This window comes from Pipistrellus kuhlii, unplaced genomic scaffold (assembly GCF_014108245.1).
Source record: "Pipistrellus kuhlii isolate mPipKuh1 unplaced genomic scaffold, mPipKuh1.p scaffold_m20_p_3, whole genome shotgun sequence".
Classification (NCBI taxonomy): Eukaryota; Metazoa; Chordata; class Mammalia; order Chiroptera; family Vespertilionidae; genus Pipistrellus; species Pipistrellus kuhlii.
The window spans coordinates 99,138,306-99,161,081 of record NW_023425529.1 but is presented as its reverse complement, the minus strand read 5'-3'; the positions used below and the strand labels follow the sequence as shown (position 1 = coordinate 99,161,081).

The 22,776-nt window shown below is 40.8% G+C and overlaps 1 protein-coding gene across 2 annotated transcripts in view; it reads right to left on the bottom strand.

The window, feature by feature from the left end:
* Positions 1 to 22,776, bottom strand: part of SMAD9 (SMAD family member 9) — an 81,701-nt gene that overhangs the window by 9,088 nt on the left and 49,837 nt on the right. The window contains exons 3-4 of one of the 2 annotated variants that reach the window (XM_036455548.2): positions 21,156 to 21,413; positions 13,886 to 13,960 (exon numbers count right to left, since the gene is read on the bottom strand). In XM_036455548.2, the coding sequence (XP_036311441.1) occupies positions 13,886 to 13,960; positions 21,156 to 21,413 (333 nt within the window). Of the gene's footprint in view, positions 1 to 13,738; positions 13,961 to 21,155; positions 21,414 to 22,776 lie in introns of both variants that reach the window. The other variant, XM_036455547.2, reaches the window with a different exon arrangement.

Genomic DNA, 22,776 nt, shown 5'->3' with positions numbered 1-22,776 from the left:
TTGGCCAGCATATAATTACTTGGTTGGACTGACATGATGGAAATTACAAAAGAGAATCTCCAAACCCTGACTTCCTTGAAGAACTCTGTGAACTCCAGGTGGCAGGCCTGCCTCTGGGGTGCTTGTGTTTCATAAAAAAGAAAAGGAAAAGAAAGTAAGATAATGAGAGCGGTGTTAGGAGTTAGACATAAGTAACTGGGGTGGGGCCTACCATGGGGTCCTGAACAAGGGTCAGACTAACATTGCCTTCAGCTCATTTCTCTATGCACAGCCCAGCATCCAGCAGACCACCAGTGGATTCTTGGCACAAGCTCAGAAGAAAATGACATGACCTCAATGTGACCTTACTAGAGTCCTGGACCAATTATAATAAAATTGGCATTGTGGTTTTGGACACACACACACCCCTCAATATATTTTTCTGTATGTATATGGGTAAGAGAATGTGCAGAAAAAATATAGTTATGTAACTATTTTTTTTGTCAATCATCCCTGAATGCAAATGAAAGTCTCCACCCAGAAAATCCCTCATTTAAACAATATAACCCAGGAGTTCAAGGTCATTGTGTCTCTTAACTGGCCCACCACTCATTTATCTTCAATAAACCTCACTTTGCTTTACTTTCATTTTTGTTGACCTTAAAATATTTTCTGTATTGACAAGAAGAACCAGACTCCCAGCCAATGACCCTAATTGGTAACATCTTTTTGGCACCACAACTTGGATTTCACAAACTGTAAGTTCTCTGGCCACAAGGCTGGAAAAAAGACTGTTTTACTCTTCCTTCTTGTCCAGGATTGGGAGATCAAGGCAGTAATTCTAGTTAAAAAGGGATAACTGCCTGCCAGTGGAAAACTAAAATAACTATGAGCACCTGGAGATGAATTGACACCAAAGATATGAGGCACATCTTCCTCCCAGTCTGTGTAAGCAGACACTCTCAGGTGACTGAGGGTCCTCGTGGAGGTCTCAGAGGATCTCCCTAGTGACATGCAGGAGCCTCATAGGGACTCAACAATATAATTGTAATTAAACTTTGACCTGTATGAGAAGTGCATATAAGGTTTGGTCACCTAGCACTCCAAGTCCTCATGTGGTTTTAGACAGCAGTGAGAGAAACTGAGACATGTAAAAGGAGAGAGGATGACCATCAGGCTTTACTGCCTCTTGGAGCCACCTCCAAAAGCACCATACTCTGACCCACCACATTGATACTCAAGAATTCTGCTCACAGTCATGACTCCAACTCATCTACATTGTTGGCATATAATTCTCATCATCCATGCATTGTTAGAATTTAATACACCTCTCCTTCCCAACGAGATTCTCTTTGCCTACACTCTAGCTTGCCTCTTGGCTACTATTGTTTCTAGGAAATCTATCTGTCCTCTTCCAGGTAGACCTATGGGTAAATCTTTCTATCACATAGAAAATCTCTCAGGGTTTAACAGGGTCAAGTCTCTATAGCACTTGGTGGAAAGTGCCATGGTAAATTTCTACAGTATCATGGGTTATGGCAGGTACAGAGTTCTCACAACTTGGACAATGTAAGAACTCTCAGAGTATGGTGTAGATATCATCAAAGGAATAGGAGAGACACAGACTATAAGATATGATGCAGAAGTCCAAGGCACAAAACAACTAAAAGGTAAAGGACACCATAAATTTACCTCAAACTGTTAGGTAGAAAGTTAAAGTGGGGCCTGCCCTGGGTTCCTGTACAGGGGTCAGACCAACACTGCCTTCAGTTCATTTCTCTATGGGCAGCCCAGCATCCAGCAGACCACCAGCAGGCAGATTCAGAACCAGCGGGTTCTTGGTGCAAGCTCAGAAGAAAATGACATGACCTTAATGCAACCTTACTAGGGTCCTGGACTAATTATAATAAAATTTGCACTGTGGTTTTGACTCTCCCTACCCCCTACCCCCATGGGTCTTTCTATGTGCATTATGGGTAAGGGTATGTGCAGAAAAATATAATTATATAAACCTTTTCTGTCAGTCATCCCTGAATGCAAATTAAAGTTTCCATCCAGAAAATCTCTCATTTAAACCATATAATCCAGCAGTTCAGGTTCTCTCTCTCTCTCTCTCTCTCTCTCTCTCTCTCTCTCTCTCTCTCTCTCTCTCCAGTAAACCCCATTTTGCTTTACTTTCATTTTTGTTGACCTTAAAATCTCTTCTGCATTGATGAGAAGATCGAGGTTCCAGCCAGTAATCCCAATAGGTAACAGAGGGAGAGTGGGCCTGTGTTTACTACATATTTGAATTTTTAATAACCTTCAAATAATAATTCTCCCAAACCCATTAAGTAGAATAGATAAGATTTGTTATCTAACTTTGGTCTTTATTTAGGAGATGTTTTCAATCCTGTTTATGTCTTATCTGAAACCACAGCCCAGTTAGCAGAATAACAAAGGAGAGAAGAGCTTGGGCAGTTAGGCAGTAGGTGAGCATACTGAGCTAAAAGAGGGAGCAGAGCCAGTGAGATGGGATGAGCACATGAAAGGCTGAGCCAGCTCAGAACCACAAGGATTAAATCCAAGCCCAATCTGAAGGAGGCTGGTTTTGGCTAGACACAGCAGCATCTAAAGAAGTGTTAAGTAGACGCATGATTTTGTTTGCAGCCATATAGTAGGCCAAAATAGTGGCTTTAAATGTGCTTTATAATTGATTTTTTAGAGAGGGGAAGTGTGTGAGAGAGAAACATCGATGTGAGAGAGCCAGCTGCTTCTTGAACTCTCCCCGACCAGGAATCGAAACCCCAACCTGGGCATGTGCCCTGACCATGTACCCTGACCACTGGCAACATTTTGGTGCATGGGACAAGGCTCAACCAACTGAACCACACTAGCCAGGGCCAAAATAGTGGCTATACAGCACTTACATTAGATCCTGTATAATTATAGAGACCAGCAAGCAATAAAGATAAGTGCCCAAAGAAAGCTATCTGAGATGACCAAGAGATCCAAGACATTATGCTCATCAGGCAAGTTCTACCCATACTTTGAACTACAGCTCTTCTTGGGTTACATCTTTCTTTATTTGAACTTTCTATTTCTGTGTGACTGCCACTCACCTTTCATGAGATTAGGGAGCTGGGAGTCCTGTGTTTTGTTTAATTAGGATCAGAGATATATTAGCTTTGATTTGGGTTGCTGAGTCTGACTGCAAGGGTGTTTGTTCCCTTTAGCCGTCTTCTGGGGCCTTGAATGACAGAGAAATGACAGAGGAGAAACTGGAAAATTAGGCTGATGAGAGAGTTCTAGAACTCTGGAATCTTCTAATAGTCAGAGGAGGGAGTCAGTGCCCCTATGTGGGAGGAATCCTCTCCTGAAAGGGAAAGTGGGGAAATACCACCACAGAAGGTAGATCTCATTATCACACCCTCAGAGACTGAGGCATCTCCATTCTGCTTAGGAAAAAAACAATCCTGAACTTACTTGCACAAACTCAATACCTTCCCTTGACTTTGTAATTGATCTTCCCCTTTCCTCTGTTTCACTCTCTTATGCACAACCTGGATCATCTGGAATTTTACACAAGTGCGTATTTCTGGGTGTAATAATGTTTGCAATTTTTCAACATAAAAAATACTTTGATAAAAAATAATTATATCAAAGTACAGATTTCCTGATCCAAACCAGGGGTTTAGGGCAGAGGTTGCAAGTGGACCCTCCATAGGATTGTACCGGCAGGTATGCACTGCACAACTTCAGGGTTTGCCTCACAGTCATTGCAGAAATGTGTACAAAATTATCACAAGCCTTCCCCAACAGCTGGCACAGATTCTCTGGAGAAAGGGGCTCCTAATCAACACAAAGCAGCCCCTACCCTGGTAGCAAGGTTGATCCCCCAAATCTGTATTTAAAGACATTTAAATCTCTCTAAACCAGTGTTTCCCAACCTTCTCTCATGATGAGAATCACCTGGTGGAGTTGTTAAAACACAGATTCCTGAATCCCAACTAAGAAGTGCTAAACTAGAATTTTTGAGAACATATAGGTAAAGTTGCATACCTAACTTAGTGCTCTGTATATAAAATCTGTCTTAGAGCACTAGTTAAGTATACAATTTTACCTATACACTCTATAGCATTTTTCTAACTTTTTTCATTTATTAGTGCATTGTGAATATGACATTCTATGTTAATTTTTTTTTTGTTTTTTTTTTGTTAGGATTTGCTTTCGAATGAGAAGTCTTACCCATGTTCAAAGGCAGGATGAAAAGGGCATTTTAAGAAAGGAAAACAACGTCTTTTGGAAAGGGAAGCAATCTAAAAATCACCTTGAAGTGCAAATCCTCTTTCTAAAGAATTGAGAAACCAAAATCTGGTCTCAGGATAATTTCTTTCATAAAACAGGAAGAATTACTGGTATTCTACAGAACTTGAATTAGAAAGTGAAAAACTAGCTCTAAGAACAATTTACTGATTTGGTACACATGATGATTTTCAGGAAAGTTTTGATTTGCCCCAAAAGTTCAAGAATTAGGGTTAATGTCTCAAGAATTATTATAACTACCAACTCCTTTTCCCCACTAACTAGGGGAAGAACAAACATCTGACAGGACAAATGCAACATGTCTATATCTGCAAAAGTGAAATGTGCTTGTCTTGCTCAAGAGTCATTTTCATGCCAAGAACCTGGTACAGGCTCATTATGAAGAGTTAACTTCAGTTATAGCACAAATGCTCACAGATGACTGTACTATTGATTATGATTATCTTAAGTCATGTTTTCTCAGAGTATATATAACCCTACCTCAATTTTCTTAAGAGCATATCTCTGTTCATACAGTTAATTCAAAATGTGGTTTTCCTAATTATCTGGAAATAGGAGTCATTTTAAAAGCCACTGTAAAAAAGCAGGCAAGTATTATACTCCAATGACCTAGAAGGCTATTCATTCCATCATTACCAAATTGCAGGAAATGACCTTTGGTTTATTTTGGGCAGCCACATATAGGTATTGTATGTCAGTACTTTTTTTTGTTTTGTTTTGTTTTTTCTTTCTATAAAGATCCTTATTATTCTCCCACTAGAGGTCCAGTGCATAAAATTTATGCACGGAGCGTGGGGCGGGGGGTGTCTGTCAGCCTAGCCTGCACCCTCTCCAATCTGGGACCTTTCGAGGGATATCTGACTGCCCATTTAGGCCCAATCCCACTCAGACATCCCTCTCACAATCGAGGACTGCTGGCTCCCAACTATGCACTTGCCTGCACTCCTGATTGCCTCTAACTGCTTCTGCCTGCCAGCCTGATAATCCCCTAACCACTCTGCTGCCAGGCTGATTGATGTCTAACTGCTCCCCTGCCAGCCTGTTTGCTCCCAACTTCCCTCCTCTGCTGGCCTGGTCCCCTTTAACTGCCCTCCCCTGCAGGATTGATTGCCTCCAACTGCCCTCCCTTGCAGGCCTGGTGCCTCCCATCTGCCCTCCCTTCTGGCCATCTTGTGTCCACATGGGAGCAGCCATCTTGTGTGTTAGAGTGATGGTCAATCTGTATATTACTCTTTTATTAGATAGGATAGAGGCCTTGTGCATAGGGGGGGGGGGGGGAGAGGGCAGCTGGTTTGACCTGAAGTATGTCCCAGATCAGGGTGGGGTTCCCTTGGGGTGTGAGGCAGCCTGAGCGAGGGGCCTGTGGTGGTTTGCAGGCCGGCCATGCCCAAGCAGAGGCTCTGGTATCTGGAATTTGTTTACCTTCTACCATAGAAACTTTGTAGCTTAGAGAGGAGCCAAGCCTCCTGCTTGCTCTGTGGGGGCAGCCATTTCTATTGGGACTTATGTACCTTCTATAATTGAAACTTTGTAGCCTTCAGCAAAGGCCTGGGCTGGCCAGGGTGTATGGAAAGCTTTGCTTCTTCTATTGTCAGGGGCAACCCTAGCCTCCCACTCTTTCCAGCTCCGTGGCTGCTGCCATTTCTGTTTGGATTTGTTTACCTTCTATAATTGAAACTTTGTAGCCTTGAGTGGAGGCAGGGCAGCAAGGGCAGGCAGAAAGCTTGGTTTCCTCCATTGCCTGTGAAATCCAAGCCTCCTTCCTGCTTTCTGTGGCTGTAGCCATCTTTGTTGGGTTTATTTGCATACTCACTCTGATTGGTTGGTGGGTGTGGCTGGTGGGCATGGCTTATGGATATAGCAGAATGATGGTTAATTTGCATATTACTCTTTTATTAGGTTGGGACTCTGTGTAACCCTTAGTGCAGTACTCCTTTTCTAGAATATTTTTGAAGAAAAACATAAAATCTTCTCTAATTAACATTTTAAAAGTAAATCACTATGAAATGCCAATGTTTATTGTTAATAGAGCCTTTTTTCAATATCTCTGACTTGACTATGAGGTACCACTGCTGGTATTTGCATTACATAATGAAAGGTTCAGTTCTTCAAACAATGCATTATGAGGGGTATCAACATAAAAAACCAGGAGGGGTCCCTCCCTTCCAGATGGGGGAGCAAATGGACCTGGGAACGAGAGCCAGGAGTGGAAATCTCTGGCATCACTTATGTGACATGTGTAAGCTACTGAACTCTGAGCTTCAGTTGTCTCATCTATGAAATGGGACTTAGAAAACCTAATGTGCAGGGTTACTATAAAAATAATAGAAGCAAGTATTAGTAATCAGTGGGGGTAGGTATCAGTCATTTGAAAGAGTTCAAGTAATTTGCCTAGTTTTCAGGGAAGAATATGGATAGACTTTATATTAGAATACATTGTTCCAGGTTCTTTTTTAAAAAAAATGTTTCATTGATTTTTTACAGAGAGAAAGGGAGATAGAGAGTTAGAAACATTGATGAGAAAGAAACATTGATCAGCTGCCTCCTGCACACCCCCTCCTGGGATGTGCCCACAACCAAGATACATGCCCTTGACCAGAATCGAACCTGGGACCCTTGAGTCTGCAGGCCACACTCTATCCACTAAGCCAAACCGGTTAAGGCTGTCCCAGGTCCTTCAGAGTATTGCCTCTGATATTTAATTGGTAGTCTCTATTCTAGCATCAATTTACTAATGACAATTTAAAGCACTTTGCTAGCAAGGTTAAAGTAATAGGTTCTATTCTTTTTGCACCAGCTAACTGTTGCAAGGCCATAAATAAATACTTGGTACTTAACCTACCATCTCACAGACTTGTCCTACTATCTCACAGTGTGTTCTATTAGACAGAAAGCAGGGTGAAAGAGCATGAGTGAGTGAGTTAGCATCGTGGTGATGGCCACTAGAGAAAACAATTCAAAATGCATGCTCTGCTGAGAAGGTGAGCATTAAAGTCTTTAGGAGAGTCAGCTATCTGAGCTAACTTAAGTGGCAAGGGACACAGCCTGGAAGTGGTCTCTAAGCTAATTGATAACTACTGAGGGAAGAAATGGCTGGAGTAGAAACCTTCCACCTTGCCCCTCTTCTACAGTTTAATATTAACATAGCTCTCAGGTGATCCTTTTAAAGTGAAAACTAAGATCAGTAAACTCAATTTAAATCTATCTTCCCATTTCTCACAGAAGAAATATTCAAAGCAGGCAGGATCTGGTTCTGCTTCTTCTATGACTGTCCCACCTGCTTACTCACTCAGTTCCACTCGCCCTGGCTTCCCATCTGTTTCTATAGTTTGCCAGGGCCTTTTCAACTGCCGTTCCCTTTGCCTGGATAGCATTTCTCAGATATTCATATTGCTAATTTCCTTTTTAGCCCCCTGCTCCAATGTCACCTTCTTAGGAAGGACTTCCCTGGCTACTCTGTTGTAAATTATAACATGTCCTTCCCTACCCATTTCCCCTCTTTTGTTTAATTCTAAACACTTATCATTGGACATACTATATATGTTACTAGTAGCTCTGTGCACAAATACGTGTGCCAGTGCCCTCTGTGGGGCCTGGCTGCACCGTGCCCACTGCTCAGAGGTTCTCTGCGGCCAGAGGCCCATCCATTTTATCTGTTATACAGCCTTGGTTCAGGCATTTGCATGCTGGGTATAGCAGGAATGGGAAGAAAACACCCCATTCATTTGTGAAGTGCCTAAAGTGGCTGTGCCTGTATGAGCCATGTCTTTCGTATTTCCCCAAGTGGAATTCTGCATGTCTCCTTGGGCTTCCAGCACTGCTAGCTTGGACACCTCTTTCCCTCCAATTAAGATGAGTAAATGACAGGGATGACATGCTCCTGTCAGCACTCACTCAGGTAAATTGAGTGAGTGCTGACAAGGGCCCATCCATGGCTGGGCACAGAATGCTTGCCTCATCACCATGAGGCAAGCATTCTGCTAGACCACTCATGCTTCCCATTTTCAGTGACCACCCCCTGAGACGAGGGGACTCTGGCAGGGCTGAGAGGACAGGGCACCACCATCTTTGTGATGGAGTGATGGTTAATTTACATATTACCCTTTTATTAGATAGGATTTCTTGTCTGTCTTTCCTTAGTAAAATGTGATTCATGAGGCAGGAATTTTTCATCTTTTTTGTTTGTTAGGTTTTGGTTTGTTTCCCACTGATGCATCCCTAGGAGCAGAATAGTCTGGCTAAGAACAGATGCTCAATAAATTTTTGGGACATGAATGAGTATCTCTGAAATCTAAGCATCTCTATTAATTAACTCATAGAACAAGTTGATTTATTCTCTAATTTAGGAGTGCATTGTATTGCAAATTTATTTAGGCTGATTCTCCAGGAATCCCTGATACTCTGAACCAAATAATCCACAGAAGCATCTAAAAAAAAAAAAAATCCCCTGACCTCATAAAAAACTGCTAACTCTTACTTTAAAAATATTCCAAGCCACCCCTGGCCTGTGTGGCTCAGTTGGTTGGGTGTTATTTATGCACTATGTGAGGGTGGACTGCCCTTCCATCCAAGAAAGCACTTAGTTAAACTTTCTTAATCCCTCTCTCCTATGGTTCCTTAAACCTATGGATCAGCTCTCAGCCAACCACATAAAACACCAACTCTTCATGTCCATATCAGCAGCATTTTGAACAAGCTGCTTGCAGAAAGATTCCCAGAATACACTAAATACTTCAATATTTTAACTCTATCTTTGGATCAAGTAGAAATCCAACATATAGCCGAGACCAGTTTGGCTCAATGGATAGAGCGTCGGCTTGGGGACTGGGGGGTCCCGGGTTCGATTCCGGTCAAGGGCATGTACTACCTTGGTTTTGGGCATATCCCCAGTGGGGGGTGTGCAAGAGGCAGCTGATCGATGACTCTCTCATCGATGATTCTAACTATCTCTCTCCCTTCCTCTCTGTACAAAATCAATAAAAAAAAAAAACACCAACATGTAGATCAATCTGAAAAGCCCCTCAGCAAACAATATTATATTTTAATGTTCTGCCTTTAGATTTCACTTGCATATTCTTTTTAAAAAAAATATATATATTTTTATTGATTTTTTACAGAGAGGAAGAGAGAAGGATAGAGAGTTAGAAACATCGATGAGAGAGAGTCATCGATCAGCTGCCTCTTGCACAACCCCTACTGGGGATATGCCCACAACCAAGGTACGTGCCCTTGACCGGAATCGAACCCGAACCTTTCAGTCTGCAAGCCAATGCTCTATCCACTGAGCCAAACCAGTTTTGGCTCACTTGCATATTCTTATGAAAAACATTTGAAACTAAAACCATACTTGAGAAATTTGTTTAAAAAATCAATAAAAAAAAGTATTATTTCCTTTGAGGAGCTGTTATGTTTCTCCCTTTGTAATAAAAATTACATTACAGGAGAGGAACCAAGATGGCAGCATAGGTAAACACATGAACTTGCTGTCTCGCACAACCACATCAAAACTACAACTAAAAGAAAAAAAGGACACCATCCAGAACCATGGGAAGGCAGGCTGACTGGAAGTTCTATAACAAGAAGGAAAGAGAAAAGGTAAGAGGTGCAAAGGTGCAAAAGAGCAAAGGTACAGAGATGAACGTATAAACAGGCTGGCAACTGGGTGCGCTGTGGTCTTTTTCAATCGGGAGGGAGATATAAACTCCTGACTGCTTTGCACTCCAGTACTGGGTGAGACTCTGGAGACCCAGACTCATATGGGGAGAAACTGGGCTGTCTGGAATCAGGCCGGAACACAAGGGTGGTTTTCTCTCAGAGGTGGTCACAGAGTTCATTGTTCCTGCATGAGGGCATGGAACACAGAGACCCAGGGACCTACTGGGGCAGGGCCATTGGGCAACCATTGCTGTTTGCACTGCCCAGTGATTCCCTGAAACCATGCCCCACCCGATTTACAACCCCACTCAAACTGTACACAGAGGCGTTTGCATATGAATGGCCGGGCCTTTTGCAACCTAACCTAACAAACTACAGCTGGGTCAAAGAACTCCAGAGCTTCCAAAAGAAAGCCTAAGGTTCATCAGAAGCCTGCACCGGTTCACAGCTGTGCCTCATTTGGGCACCTCCAAACCCCAAACTAAGAAGAGGGATATGTAGATGTCTCTGTAGCTCCTGTTGGGTGGCCTTAAGCAGTGGTTGATTTTGAACCTCCTTGGAAATCGAAGAGCCAGTGCACCCAATGGTCAAAGTGAGACCACACCAGATTACAACTCTTCAGATCCAAAAGAGACACATTAAGGGGGAGACTCTGAGCACCAAAGCCCCACTGAAGCAAGTTCTGCCCCATAAGGGTATTTCTAGCTCAGCACTTCTCCCATTGTAGACACAAGTGATCCTCAAAACCAGTTGGTCTGGAGGTCAATTTCACCCAATGATACCAACAGCAATCGAGGCTTGACTACAACAAGACTATGCACATAGCCCACAAAGAGAGTCCACCTCAGGTAATTGGCGAGGCTGAGCCACTGGGCCCTACAGGACCCTAGCATACAAAGCCACTCTATCAACACAGGAAAGAGTCCAAAATGCAGAGACAAAGAAACAGGTCACAAATGAAAGAAATGAAGGAAAGCAAACTACTGGATATAGAGTTCAAAACAATGGTTATAAGGTTACTCAATAATCTTCTAGAAACCTCTGAGAAATATAGTGAAAGGATATAAAATATAGTTTAAGGATATGAAAAAGGACCAATTAGAAATTAAGCATACATTGGCTGAAATAAAGAATAATATACAGAGATCCAAAAGCAGACTAGAGAATCCCAAGAATCAAGTCAAAAATTTGAAATATGAAGAAACAAAAAACACCCAACTAGAAAAGCAAAAAGGAAAAAGAATCCAAAAAGTTGAAGATGATGTAAGGAGCCTCTGGGACAACTTCAAGTGTACCAACATCAGAATTATGAGGGTGTCAGAAGAAGAGAGAGAGCAAGATACTGAAAACGTATTTGAAGAAATAATGACTGAAAACTTCCCCCCACCTGGTGAAAGAAATAGCTTACAAGTCCAGGAAGCACACAGAACCCCAAACAAAAAGAATCCAAAGAGGACCACACCAAGACACATCATAATTAAAATGCCAAAAGCAAAAGACAAAGAGAGAATATTAAAAGCAGCAAGAGAAAAACAGTTAGTTACCTGCAAGGGAGCACCCATACAATTGTCAGCTGATTTCTCAACAGAAACTATGCAGGCCAGATGGGAGTGGCAAGAAATATTCAAAGTGATGAATAGCAAGAACCTACAATCAAGATTACTCTACCCAGTAAAGCTATCATTCAGAATGAAAGGTCAGACAAAGAGCTTCACAGATAAGAAAAATCTAAAGGAGTTCATCACTGCCAAACCATTATTATATGAAATGCTGAAAGGTATTCTGTAAGAAGAGGAAAAAGAAGAAAAGGATAAAGATAAAAATTATGAACAACAAATACATATCTATCAACAAGTGAATCTAAAAATCAAGTGAATAAAAAAAATCTGATAAACAGAATAAACTGGTGAATAAATAGAATCAGGGCATAGAAAGGAAGTGGACTGAATTCTCAGGGGGAAAGGGGTATGGGTTGCGGGAAGAAACTGAACAAAAAACAAATGCCTATGGACGAGGACAATGGGGGGTGTAAGGGCATTGGGTGGGGTGGGAATTGAGTGGAAGGGAGCTATGGGAAGAAAAAAAGAGGAACAACTGTAATAATCTGAACAATAAATACTTATTTTTTAAAAAAATTACATTACAGTCTGGTCGGTATGATTCAATGATTGAGTGTCAGCCCCTGAACCAGAGGTCACAGTATAATTCCTGGTCAATGCACATGTCCAAGTTACAGGCTTGATCCCAAGTAGGTGATGTGCAGTAAGCAGCCTATCCATGTTTCTCTTTCATCATTAATGTTTCTATCGCTCTCCCTTTTTCTCTCTGAAATGAATTAAAACTATTTTAAAAATTATATTACAGATTGAGTGTCCCTCCTTGTCAAGAAACTTATAGTGAAATTTTAATCACAATCACAATGCCAACCCTAAGAATGACATTCTTGTATTTTTTTTTCTGTTTCCTTTACCCCCAGTTTCTGATTTTCTGTTTTTCACTTATCATTTCACTGCAAAGGTTTCTTGGAAGCCACTTCAAAACTACATGGGAAAATACAGACTATGAATAAAAATAAAGTAATTGTCACCATTAAGAGTCAACATCAATAAATGAATTAAATGAAAGTTTTTAATCAATGGCTTGTACATTTACCACAACAGGAGCACTGAGGAGGTATGTTAGGAAGAAAATTAGAATGCATCACCAAATGAAATCATGAAAGAAAGGCTCATGTAGCTCCTTTCCAAAGGTAAGGTGCTGGATGAGGAGAGAAAAGATCAATTGGCTCTCAAGTTTCTTTACACCTGTGATTCCAGAACAGTCTGACATTATAGTGGACATCCAGGTATCACTGAGATACTACCAACTATTCTAAAATAAAAGAAAATGATTTAAAGATCCTCAGCCAGACTCTGCCAATAAAGGAAGCTTCAAAAACATCTTGGCCAGACCCCAGTGAGGCTTGTGCAATAGGCTGCTGTAACCATGCCTAGACACAGGAGAGCCCTAGTCATTTACAAAAATAAATAACTCATGATGTTTAACTCCCTAGCTTCTAAGTCTCCAAAGGTAACTTTACCTCATATAAATAATCAGCAGCCAGAATTCTTCCTCTTCAGAAGTTATCTAGCCTTTTTGGGCAACTCAAAAATAATCCACAATACTTTTATTTAATAACTAGAGGCCCAGTACATGAAAATTCATGCACTGGAGGGGAGGGTCCCTCATCCTAGCCTACCCCCTCTCACAGTCTAAGAACCCTCAGGGGCAAGAGGCAACCTGGCAATCAGGGGAAGGCGACACCCCATCACACCTCTGCTGCTGCCACTGCCAGAAGCGCAAACCTCAGCCAGCCCTGGTTACTTGAGCCTTGGGTGGCCTTGCTGAGCAGCCACCGTCTAAGTCTTGCCTGCACCTCCGGACAGCCCTGGGCATCTGGGAGACTGAGGGCGGGTCTGGCTACCCCATGCGCCTGCCACCCCACTCCCCCAGCCAGGCTGAATAGACTGGGGGACTCTGGCAGGGCTGAGGGAACTGAGTACCTCCATCTTTGTGATGATGTGATGGTCAATTTGCATATTCACTCTTAATTAGATAGGATTTTATCCTGTTTTCACATCATGTTTGTCTTCATAATATGTACACTATGCCAACCCCTCAAAAGTGTCATGCCCACTTTATAGGCAGAGAAACCCAGCCCGGTGCCATCCCAAAAGGTTACATAGCCAATGAACAGCTTGTTTCTGTTTTTATGTTTTAGCTCAGAAGAACAGAAAAAGAAATTACACATTTCTTTTACCCTTTCCTATGTGTCTCCTGGTATTTTCTATTGTTGAGTTTCTGTTTACATTAGAAAGAAGTCCAAGACAGAATCTGTTCCTGTTATTTGAAGGGTCTGTGAATCCATCTATAAGTATGCTTCGGGAGGAAGCCTGGAACGTCTCACCAATTCGGTTGTTCAGTTCATAGTAGGCAATTGAGCACCAGTGCTGGGGCTCCTCATAACAAACTGCCCGAAAGTCTGAAAAAAAGAAAACCAGATAGCACATTACTACTATTGTTCTTGGGCTTCCCATCTCCTGATTTCATCAGAAAGTTTACATTAATGCTGTTAAGCAGAAAGTTGGCTTCAAGACCAAGTAAGCTGCCTTACAATCATTTCAAATATATCACTTTAATGAAAACTGTGGTGAGCTTATCTGGTTAATGCATCTATGGCAAAGGCCACTGACCTAGTGACTCTCCCATATTTACAGTATTTGTACACATATCTGTGAGTATTGAGAAGGCCAAGCAAATAAAACTATGAGTGGATCCATGCAAAGTTCATCACCTCTAAAAGAAACACAGATCAAAGGAAACTGGCAGGTCACTTCATCTCCGCATGAGAAAGATAGCGTATTACTATTTCTGTATGCCACACTGAGTACCTGTGGCAAAAAGTACCATTTCCTAACAAATGAAAGATGAAATATGATAGTTTGGATATGACAAAACCAAATCAGAAACATTGGATAGCACTTTAAATTATTTAAGAAAGAAAATAAAATTCTATCTAAATAAACTCACATTCTCTTTAATGTACAAATACTTAATTACTTGCGCCATAAAGATATTTTAAAGAGAGCTGTATATTTCATTAGGAAACCATGAATGTTATGTTTTCACCCCAAATTTTTCAGTTAAGTGGCCAATAAAAGTTCAGAGTTCTTTGTCACCCACACTTTTTCTCTGCCCTTCTATGGATTGTATAACCTTTCTTTTCTTTGAATATCCTTGTAATTCTTGTACCTACAGTGTGTTCCATTATGCACTAAATATACATTTTTAAAGCAGATAAATTAGGGGTTACCTGATTTACAAAAGGTCTTTAACTTATAAAAAGAATTGGGATACTTTAAGTAGTACACTCCTTTGGACCTTCCCCACTCAGTGTGGTTTATGGACCTGCAGGCCTGCATCACCTGGGAACTTGTTAGGCATGCAGATTCTTTCCCCAACTCATATCCAGGGTATCAAAATGGTATTTATACAAAATTACTACATGCTATATATGAACACTAAAGTAGACAACATTTTTCTAGTCTATTTTAAGACACAACATTTTGTAAAAAGGCTATTTACATCTATTTCTAAGAGCATCTCTCTAAGCCTCAACAAAAGACACCATTCTAAATCTATAGTAAAAACAGAAATGGGGAAAAATTAACTTCTTAAATATCCAGTTCCATAGTAAACATCAAGAACTACAAATGTTAGGTTAAAATAAAAGATTAATGTATTCTAGTAAACAGAATGCTAAACAAATCTCCACTCTATGGTCCTGAAGAATGCCAAAGTTAAAATGCAAAGAAAGCCATACTAACTGCCCCTTAAAACATTTGGGAAATAGAAGCAAGAACATTTGGTTTGTTTGGATTTTTATTTGTTTTATTTTGGGGTAACAGAAAACACTCCTGTAAAATAAATTCATTTAGCTGTTCATCTGCAAATGTATCTCCATTAGGCATTGATAGTATTAAATGACTATGAGCTGTGGTATCTACAGGTCAGTCATTCTGGTTCTCTGGGGTTTCTGTGGCCTAATAAAATAGAGGTGGTGTGTTAACTATAAGAAAGAAGTAAAACAAAGGAATGTCAAACTGATAAGCTATACAAAGACGACCTGACCCAACCTTTTTGGCTGTTAAACTCCTTGGTGGACAGTGTTTTTGCTAGAGACCAGTAACATAATAAGTGATACTGTGAGTGTTCTACAGGGGAAGTGGGTTGTCCTAAGCTCCTCACTAAAGGGTTGAATAGTTTTCCCTCTGAGTTATAAATTATCATTGAATTTAAATGCTTTCATAAGATTTTCAAACTGAGGAGCTATTCTCCTAGCTTTTCTCAGTAACAGAAGAGCCTGTTATCTGGCTTCTATAACAGAGAAAGCTAACTGTTTGAAGTTAGTTTAATTTTTAGCTCCTCTGATGTCATGGTCTGTACAATGGCCACAGCAATGTTCTGTTTCTGAGATAGTTCAAATATGCCCTCAAATACAGGATAGATGAAACCCAATTATAACCTTGAGCCCAAGGCTCATTGAGAAGGGTTCTTCTTCCCAAATATCCGTCCTACTAGAGGCCTGGTGCACGAATTTGTGCACAGGTTGGGTCCAGCCAGCCCATCCCAAAGAGGCCCTATTGGGCCAGGCCAGTGGGGGGAGTGGCCACGGCAGTTGGCCAGCCAGTCCCATCCCTGATTGGGGTGTTGGGGCCAATCAGCACCCAGATCAGGCTGGTTGGCTGCCACAATGTGCATCATAGCCACTGGTCATTCTAGTCATTCTGCCATTCTGGTCTCTGGGCTTATATATATATATAGATGATTGGAAAGTGATCATGGTTAAGAAAATGATGTGCAATCAAGTAGATACTATCTTATCAGAAATTAATTCATTACACAATAAAAAAATCCTGAGGCAGAAGAAACACTCTTTAAAGAGAACCTCAGAATAACTGATTCCTTTTGAATGCATTCTTAATGTCAGTTTATTATATAAATGATAGAGTTCAACAGCTTAAATTTTGAATCAGTATGACTTTGTTGAATTGTCCATTCAAGTAGTTCTCATACTTAAGTGTGCATGAACACCACCAGTGAAACTTGTTAAAAATGTAGATTCTGACTGGCCTATGTGGCTTAGTTGATTAAGGGTTGTTCCATGCATCACAAGGTCACCAGCTTGATTCTAGATCAGGGCACATGCCCAGGGATTGAGTTTCATCCTCAGTGAGAGCATTTATAGGAGACAGCTGATCAATGTTTCTCTCTCAGATCAATGTACCTCTTTTCTGTCTTTCTCCTTCCTTCAAGTCTTCTTAAAAATTAATAAAAAACATCCTATATAATAAAGATGTGATGTGCAAATTAACCATCACTCCAACACACAAAATGGCCACCCCCATGTGGTCAAGGATGGCAGCCACAAGATGGTCAGCAGGGGAGGGAAGTTGGGGGAACCAGGCCAGCAGGGGAGGGCAGTGGGGATGACCAGACCTGTAGGGGAGGACAGTTAGGGGTGACCAGGCCAGTAGGGGAAGGCAGTTAGGGGCAATCGAGCTGGCAGGGGAGGGAACTTAGGAGCAACCAGGCTGGCAAGGCAGGGGAGTTAGGGGACACTGGGCCAGCAGGGGAGGGCAGTTAGGTGTGATCAGGCCTGCAGGGGAGGTCAGTTAGGGGAGACCAGGCCTGCAGAGGAGGGTTAGAGACCAGGCCTGCAGGGGGGAGGCAGTTGAGGGCAATCAGGCTGGCAGGGGACGGCAGTTAGGGATGACAAGGCTGGTAGGGGAGTAGTTAGGGGGTGATAAGGCTGGTAGGCAGAAGCAGTTAGGGGCAATCAGACTCTAAAATGCAGGCAGGTGAGAGGTTGGGAGCCAGCAGTCCTGGATTGTGAATGGGATGTCTGACTGCCTGGATAGGGCCTAAATGGGCAGTCGGACATCCCTTGAGGGATGTTTGGAGAGAATGCAAGCTGGGCTGAGGGGCACACACACAAAAAAAACACACACAAAACACATTTGTGTTTTATGTGCAAGGAATTCATGAAGTGGGCCTTAAATAAAAGTAAATGAATGAATGGGTAAATAAATACAAGTTCCTGGCCAAACTCCCAGAAATCCCGAGTCTATAGATCAGTGGTTGAATGCAGCCATGTATGCTTGAACAGGCACTGCAGGTGGTCATCTGACTGTACCGAATAACCACGAATAAGGTATTTCCCTTTGAGAAAATGAACTGTAACACTGGTGAAAAAGTTATAAAACAAGATGACCCTTCAGCAGGACCTGGAGTAAATCTGCCTATAAAATTAAGGGTCTTAATATAAAGAGTTACTGTATGACCTAGCTGTTCTCCTCGGTATAGTCCCACAGGAATTAAAAGCAGTGACTCAAACAGCTACTTGCACATCAATGTTCATAGCTATTATTCACAATAGCTTAAAGATGGGGGGGGGGGGAACACCCACAAATACCTAATAGACCAATAAATTACTTTTTAAAAATTAAATATTCCTATATAATGGAATATTGTTCAGTCACACAAATTAAGTAACTGATAAATGCTATGACATAGATGAACTGTGAAAACAGTATGCTAAACTAAATAAGACACACTCACACACACAAAAAAATATGGCATGATTCCTTAGAATAGGCAAATTCAATACATAGAGACAAAAAGTGATTAGAAGTTAACCAGGGAGGAAGGCAGGGAATGAGGATCTATTGTTTAATGGGTACAGAGTTTCTGTTTGGGGTGATGAAACAACTTTGAAAACAGATAGTGGTGATGATTACACGGCATTGTGAATATACTTAATTCCACTTGGACATACACTTAAAAGTGGTTAAAATGACAAATTTTCTGTGATGAGTATTTTTTTTAATTAATTAATTCATTTATTTTTTACATATTTTAATGATTTTTTTTGCCCCCCTCCCTCCCTCCCCCATATCCCCTCCCTCCCCATGGTTTTATGTCCATTGGTTGTACTTATATGCATGTATACAAGTCCTTCGGTTGATCTATTATCTCCCCCAGATCCTCCTCCCCTCCCCGCTGTAATTTGACAATCTGCTTGTTGCTTTACTGTCTCTATATCTATCTTTTGGTTCATCAGTTTATAATGCTCTTTATTATCCACAAATGAGTGAGGTCATGTGGTGTTTCTCTTTCACTGATTGGCTTATTTCACTCAGCATGATGTTCTCCAATTTCATCCAGGTTGCTGCAAATGATGAGAATTCCTTCTTCTTTATGGCAGCATAGTATTCCATTGTGTAGATGTACCATAGTTTTTGGATCCAATCATCTGCTGACGGGCACCTAGGCTGTTTCCAAATTCTGGCTATTGTAGATTGTGCTGCTATGAACATAGGGGTGCATATATCCTTTCTGATTGGTGTTTCTAGTTTCTTGGGATATATTCCTAGGAGTGGGATTACTGGGTCAAATGGGAGTTCCATTTTCAGTTTTTTGAGGAAACTCCACACTGTTCTCCACAGTGGTTGCACCAGTCTGCATTCCCACCAGCAGTTCACGAGGGTTCCTTTTTCTCCGCAACCTCGCCAACACTTGTCGTGTGTTGATTTGTTGATGTTGGCCATTCTGACAGGTGTGAGATGGTACCGCATTGTTGTTTTGATTTGCATCTCTCGTATAATTAGTGACTTTGAGCATGTTTTCATGTGCCTTTTGGCCTTCCTTCTGTCTTCTTTTGAAAATATTCTATTTAGGTCCCTTGCCCATTTCTTAATTGGATCATTCATCTTCCTTTTATTTAGTTGTTGTGATGAGTATTTTATTACAACTTAAAAAATATAATACAACATATGAAAAACCATTGAATTGCACACTTTAAGTAGTTGAATTTTGTTACATTAAGGAGCTGAGCCAGTTAATCTCAATTTGCTTTGAAATTAAAAGGGCTATTCCCTTTGTAAGAAACTAGTCAGTTTGTGCATAAATCTTGAGGTCTGTCATTCATGAATGGGAAGAGAGAAAACACACACCAACCTGTTAGTTTAATAAGTTCAGGTATAAAAATTTAGTACAGGAAATCTTTATAGCACAAATGTGTTTTATGTAAATGTATATTTTGCAACATAATTATCCTCCTGTCTCTTAACTAGGGCTCTGTCCTCAACTGAAGTCTCTTTCTGTTGTGTTACTTTCTCAGTGAATTCAGCTACTTACAAGGCTTCAACTGCCTCCTCCACTCTGTGCATGACTTCCAGGCCAGAGCTCAGCCTTCATCCTCACATCAAGTCCTCTACAATCTCAAATTAATTGCCTTCTTTCTGTCTCCACATCCCTTTTTTAGTTTAAGCCCTTATCATTACTTGACTGGACTGGTAAGACCTCTATCACGTTGTCACTTATTTTCATAATTGTTTTAAATAGTCACTGTCTCTGGAAAGTGAGAGGCAGTGACTGTTGTCATAATCAATCATTGCACCTCTATCGCTAACACAGTGTCTGAGTAGGCTCAGTCATTACTTACTGACTCAATAGAATCCGGATCTATGACCCTGAAGCTCTATTCCCAAGTTCCAAATGCCTGTGTAATTAACTGTTGAGCAACTTCTGCATTTTAGGCTCTACACTAAACATATAAAAGATAAAATGACTGACACACAAAAATTATATACATTTAATAGGTGTGCAAGTAGTAGATGTGATGAATTTAAATAGTAGATATATATGTAAAATAGTAAATGTACTGCTTGAGGGGGTAAAAGGAAGAAAGGAATAACTCTAAGGAGAAGAGGCAATTTCTTTACCTTCCCACATTTTATGAATTTTTTGAGGATGGGGATAATTTTTATTATCTTTTAATTTTACTCTTGGCACCCTATGGCAATGCTTGCATATAGTATGAGTTCCATAAATATCTATTAAATAAATAAATATATGAAGAAATGAATGAGGCAGATCACAACATCTGGCACCAAATGCATTTATGCATGCTTACAGAAACTTGTTAGCTCAGAATATTTTCTCACACTCCTGAGGTTCACAAAAATTTTTTTTCATTGTCTAAGTTAAAACTATAAGTATAATAGTACATGCAATTATCACTATGGGCTTGGTTCTCCCTCTCCCTTTTACATGTTTTTTTTTTTTTTTTTTAAATTCAGCAAATATTGATTGAGTAGGTCAGTGCTTCAGATGCTGTGCTTACTTCTCATAGCAAAAAGGGAGAATGCACTGCCTGGAACTGGGGCCTCCTTCTGCCCTACACATCCTTTGTAGGAGAGACTCCCTTTGATTGTTGAAAGAGGCACTCATTGCTTGCTCTCCTGTCAGTTTTTTCTGCTCAGCTTAGAGAAGCTTATTATAAGCTTATTGCTACTGGCTTTAGAAAACCAAAACTAAACAAACAAACAAACACCTCAAAATTCCAAAGTATGTATTCAAGTCCATTTAATTTCTGAGAGCTTACAAAGGATTGGGACAAAAAAAACAGAGCAAAGGCATGTTGTAGCTCCAGGATAACTGCTCCAAAATGGATATAGTACTGATCATCTGGGCAGGGTCCAAGAGCACATAAGAGATTGCCATATGAACTGTAAAGCTCTACATGAACATGAGTTACAGTGATTAAAAATTATGATGATCACACCATAAATGTGTTGAATTGTATACCACATAGACTGGCAACTTTTACTGACCTGAGTGTTGATAGGGGCTTTCTGGCTCTGAAGGGCTTCCTGGGGAGTGAGAGTAGCTGGCTGTGCACGGGGACGGTGAGAATGCTTGCCCTGATGAGTGAGGGAATGCCGAGCATGGAGGCTGCTGGAAAGAGTCAGGATAGGTGGCATTGTGCGGCATGAGTGGCTCACTGTGGAGGGAGGCACTGCGGAACTTGGCCAGAAGGCTCAGTTGGGGGTTATATTCACTGTGTCTCGGCACCAATACAGGCGGCAGCACTAGCATGAGAAAGAAATCAGTGGGTTAGAATTGAACATTGGCTCATTGGCACAAAACAGAGTGGACACTTGCTGTTTTTGTCCATTCTTTTTTATGATAAAGCTCTGTTTTTCCTTTGGGAAGTACTGTTTCACCATTCTTAGTGCTCATTATGAATTGTCAGTTATAGTTCTATCTTTTCCCAAAAAGTGAGCTTGTGAATCAAGTTAAACCAATGGTTTCTCTCTTTAAAGCATGAATCTTAAACAAAATGTAACAATTAAAAAAGTTTAGAGGAGAATCATTGTGAGGTCAGCATTCTAAAGACAAACTGCCTATTTATTCCTACCACAGAAATTAGCAAAACTGTCCTACTACTTGGTCTTCTGAAGATTTAACTGCTCATGTCTTCCTTTTATTCTGCCAATAAAGTGTTTGTCTATTTAAGGCAAAATAGATTTTTATTGCTTGCTATAAAATAATTAGTGACGTACAAAATATTTTTCTCTCAGAGACCATGTTGAATTATTTAGATGACCAACCTAAATTTTACCTCAGTAGTGCCGCTAAAGTAAAAACATTCTACCTGATGTTACCAGAAAGATATAAAGGCAACTAAAAGTTATTTTGTAAAAGATAAACAGTGAGTAATAATACAAGTGAATAAGTAAAAGGTAAGCAGCAATAGAGAACTTATAAACAAAGCCTGCTCATTTAGCATTTCCCTTATGGGTTACATACTTTAGGAAGAACATGAGTTTTCTTGATCCCGATTCTGTACAAAAACTTAGGAATTGATGCAATTCTCTAGAGGAGTGTTTTCCAAACTTTTGACATATGTGTTCCCCTTCTATAATTTTTGTAACGCTGAGTACTCCTCAAACGTAGAATTAGGTGCAACTAAGCACGGTGCAGTGCATGTCCCCACCAAACTCCAGTGCAACATGAACCCCCACCAAACTCTTCCCTAGGGTTACGCGTACCACACTTTGGGAAACAATGCTCTAGACCACATGTGTCAAACACAAGGCCCGCGGGCCAAATCCGTCCCGCCAGGCCTTGCAATGTGGCCCGCACCGAGCTGTCATCACTGCACTCCGCTGCGTTTCCATCACAATGACAGTTTATGACTGTTCAGTAAACCATTCGGCCCGCGATTTAGGCTGGATTTTAGATTTTGGCCACTTCTCTGATTGAGTTCGACACCCCTACTCTATATCTTTTATCAGTGTCCTGTAGTTTTCCGCATATAGGTCTTTTACCTCCTTAGTTAAGTTTATTCCTAAGCATCTTAACTTTTTTGGTGTGAGAGTAAATGGGATTTTTTTTTTTTTAGTCTCTCTTTCTGTAAGTAAGAAAGTCCTCATATAACTCAACAGATTT